General features: G+C 40.0%; 1 protein-coding gene across 1 annotated transcript in view; it reads right to left on the bottom strand.

Annotated features, from left to right (window-relative positions):
• Positions 1–1,578: 1,578 nt before the first annotated feature.
• The window catches only part of LOC137366673 (uncharacterized), a gene marked incomplete at its 5' end in the record, with an annotated part of 5,089 nt that continues 2,670 nt past the window's right edge, over positions 1,579–3,997 (bottom strand). The window contains 3 exons of the mRNA XM_068028354.1: positions 1,579–1,778; positions 2,634–2,872; positions 3,205–3,359. Of these exons, the coding sequence (XP_067884455.1) occupies positions 1,579–1,778; positions 2,634–2,872; positions 3,205–3,359 (594 nt within the window). The remainder of the gene's footprint in view (positions 1,779–2,633; positions 2,873–3,204; positions 3,360–3,997) is intronic.

Genomic DNA, 3,997 nt, shown 5'->3' on the forward strand with positions numbered 1-3,997 from the left:
TGTACAATCCCTTTCAACCTCTGATGGCCTGACAGGATCTTTTTGATATAAGACAGATTAGCTTCTGATCGATTAATACTTAACTTTCACTCAATATTACTCCCCTTAACCTAAGCCAGATTTTCACATTGAAATTCTGCTTGAATGCATTCACACTAAATGCTAGTGATCTTTGTGAATAAGGTGTTTCACATTTACAGAACATTTATGGAATAATCCATGGCTTGGTGGGTAATATTTCCACCTCAGTCAGTAGGTTCAAATTCCACTTCAGAGTCTGGAGCAGAGAATCAAGGCTGACACTCCAGTGTGGTACTGAAGGAAAGCTGCATTGTCGGAGGTGCTGTCGTTTGAACGAGACATTAAACCCAAGCCCCATCTGCCCTCTCCAAAGCATGTAAATTGGTCCACAGTACAATTTCGAAGAGCAGGGGGGTTCTCCCCAATATTTGTCCCTCAATCAACTCCACAAAAAAAGACTATCTGGTCATTGCAAATTATATGAGAGATCTTGCTGTGTGCAAATTGGCTACTGCGTTTCCTACTTTACAACAGTGAATACACTTAAACAGTACTTCATGTGCTGTAAAATGCTTTGGGATTCTTTACAGTGTGTGTCTCTCTCTCCCATCTTATCCCATCCAGGTTATACTCCAGAAAGCCTGTTATTGAAGGATCAAAACTGGAGCCAATTTATACACTATTATAAGCATTTATTTACAAAGTTACACATTACAAGCATACAACTCCTAACCCAAGTACCACGGTTCCAATTTTTGTCTATTTATAGGGCACAAGTAAATCCCCAATTAATGCCCACCACCTGCAATCAAATACAATTAATATACAATTAACAGATTTCTTTCTCTCACTAAATAAAATATGTACAACTAAAGCCCCCATATTCTGTACAAAGCATTACAATGCAAGACACCTCTTCTCTCGGACACCAAATAAATGCTCAGGATGTGCATTGTTTTACAAAAAGAGTTGATGACTTGCATCATCCATTTAATTTTAGAGATTTCTTTATCTCGAGCATTTGTTTCAAGCCAGTAAGATCAATCCATAACCTTTTCTCACTCATGCTTTTCGTAGCGTGTACATTATCAAACAATGAACAATTATCTAGATAACATTCAATGGGTATACTATCAATGCACCCATTCTAGAGTCTCGCACTTTTTAACAAACAGAATCCCATACCTACTACCTCCACAATAGCCAATGTTTCAGCAGCCAAAGTACTTTTAACAACCCTTTTCATTTTCTTAGCTTCCCAAGCTAAAGGACATGTCCCATTTTCACGCATCAGAAATGTTATGAAACCAGCTGCACTAGAATACCCATCAGGAAGATAAGCTTGTGAAGCATTGCTAAAAATGACTAGCTTCACGTTCTTTGGGTCATCTAAGGATGGGAACTTGAGTACACATTTTTCCAGATTTAATTTTTGAAATGTTTTATTTTCCCTTAAAACATATTCGACTTTAGGGCGTTTCATCAAACCACTTAACTCCAATACATCAAAACTAGCATCTGGTCTAGTCGGAGTGCCCAACCAGTTCAACTAACCAATCAAGCTTCCAAACCAATATATTTAAAAGCCCCACAAGCCTGACTCCCAATTTGAAATTCTACTCTAATTTTTACACATTTCTCAAATTCTGCAGTACCACTCCATAAGAAACTGTCAACATGTATCATGCAGATGCCTGAAAGTTTTCCTTTATGATACCAATAAAATATTTCAGGATCTGCCTTTAGTTGAACACAACCTATTTTCAGCAAAACATCTCTTGATGAAAAGTACCACACTCTGGAAACATCATTCAGGCCATATAGATATTTGTTTAGTTTCCATTGTTTTCGTTCTGCACCTCCTGCCTCTTTGGGTCATTTCTGAAACACTTCTCTCTGAAAAGTATCGCCTTACAGAAATGCAGTTCTTATGACAATTGATCTGCACTTCCATGAATATGTGGCCAAAAGAGTGAAAAAGATTTTTAAGGTTATTTTTCCAACATTGGGAGAATCCACTCTAACATCTGTATCACCCAGCTGCTCTTCAAAATCCCTAGCAACTTGTCTCATTTTAGCCTTATAAAACCCATCGGCAAGGATTTTTTCAGTACAATCAATCTAGGTGACAAAGCTGGTTACCCCATATCTGGTACCTCAGAATAAATTACAAACTCTCGCCAACTAATTCCCTTTGTTCTGCCTCTCATTAGTTTATCCTCAAGTTTATTGGCAGCCACCAAAACTTCAGTCGTGAAACTTCTGCTTCTGGCTCTGTTCAGATACAACGTGGCCCTCATTTCATTGTGTAATCTTTTAAGCTATGGCCTCTACTTGCCCTTTTATGTCTGTCAGGACTACAAATGTATGATCTCCCTCTTGCACTATCACAGGCTCTTCAGTATGTGATCATTTTCTGACACGAGTCACTTCCGGACCCACTATCGGTACTTGTAACTTGAAGACAATTTGTTTTTCCTCTGATTCTTATCACCTGATGCAATTAATATTTATCTCACACTGATGAGAAACATCAGGTTTTGTTAAGGGGATTCAATAACGTCCGGACTGAATAAACTGATTTACTGACTTTCCAAAAATAATTATCTTACCATGTTCCATGCCAAGTTTCATTTGTGCCTTTTTCATCGGTTTACTCAACAGCATGGGTATCTCACTAGAGACAACAGTACTTACAAAATGGCTCACTGAAGCTATTTTACATGGAATTATAATGCTCTTTAGTGATCTCAATGCGCTATTATCAAAGCTAAAGAAAGTAGTACTTTTATAGTCAACCGTGCGACAATCCTCACTACTGTTCCACATACTGTTGAAGTATAAGCACCATCTAGAATGGCAGTTAAAGGCGTCCACGTCTAACACATTCATCACAGGATTAAAATTCCTTGTGGCCGATGTAATTCATTGAGATTTATCATTAACTTCATCCTCTTCCTCAGAATTCTCCCCATCATGTGTCGTTTTGAGGATCCTGCCTCTCCACATTAGGCAATTCATTACACGATAGTTCAAGTCAGACCTGAAGCATTCATTCGCTGTTCCTTGGGCACTCTTGAGATTCACTGACCCATTATTTTTGTTTCAATTTTGTCTTCTGTTCTAATAGCCAGCTCTGCCCATCTTTAATCCTTCCATTGTATTGGTGTCTGTGTCCACTACCTGGCCCATTTTGAAATCTGGCAATCACGGAGTCCTCTATTCTGTGTCACTGCAGAATGTCCCATTTGTTCCACGAAGGCTGAAGGAAATAATTTTTCCCCAGGAATTTCTTTTTCTTTTAAAAAGACAGCAGATATCTGATCTGACAGGGTCTCCTTCTCAGAGAACCAAACACCAGTTAGAAACAGAAGCATCTCCGTTTGAGACACCTTAGCACAATGCAGTAACTTAGATGCAAGTTCTGAACCAGGGATCTCCAAAGTGAACTGTCAATCTTTACTACAATCTGTTAAAGTCCATGATGTATTCGTCCACGGGAAGACCATCTGTTTTCCGAAATCCATCAGTCAGACGATGCCTCGCTGACATTTAGCAGATCATCTTTCTTGTAGATTTCATCCAGGACCTCTAATAGCAGGTCTAAACCTTCATAACTATCCAACTGATGGGCATCCAGCTCACTTTGGGCGGCACAGTGGCGCAGTGGTTAGCACCGCAGCCTCACAGCTCCTGCGACCCGGGTTCAATTCTGGGTACTGCCTGTGTGGAGTTTGCAAATTCTCCCTGTGTCTGTGTGGGTTTCCTCCGGGTGCTCCGGTTTCCTCCCACATGCCAAAGACTTGCAGGTTGATAGGTAAATTGGCCATTAGCAATTGCCCCTAGTGTAGGTCAGTGTTAGGAAAATAGGTGGGGATGTGGTAGGAATATGGGATTAGTGTAGCATTAGTAGAAATGGGTGGTTGATGGTCGGCACAGACTCGGTGGGCCGAAAGGGCCTGTTTCAGTCTCTAAA

Source organism: Heterodontus francisci, chromosome 3 (assembly GCF_036365525.1).
Source record: "Heterodontus francisci isolate sHetFra1 chromosome 3, sHetFra1.hap1, whole genome shotgun sequence".
NCBI lineage: Eukaryota > Metazoa > Chordata > Chondrichthyes > Heterodontiformes > Heterodontidae > Heterodontus > Heterodontus francisci.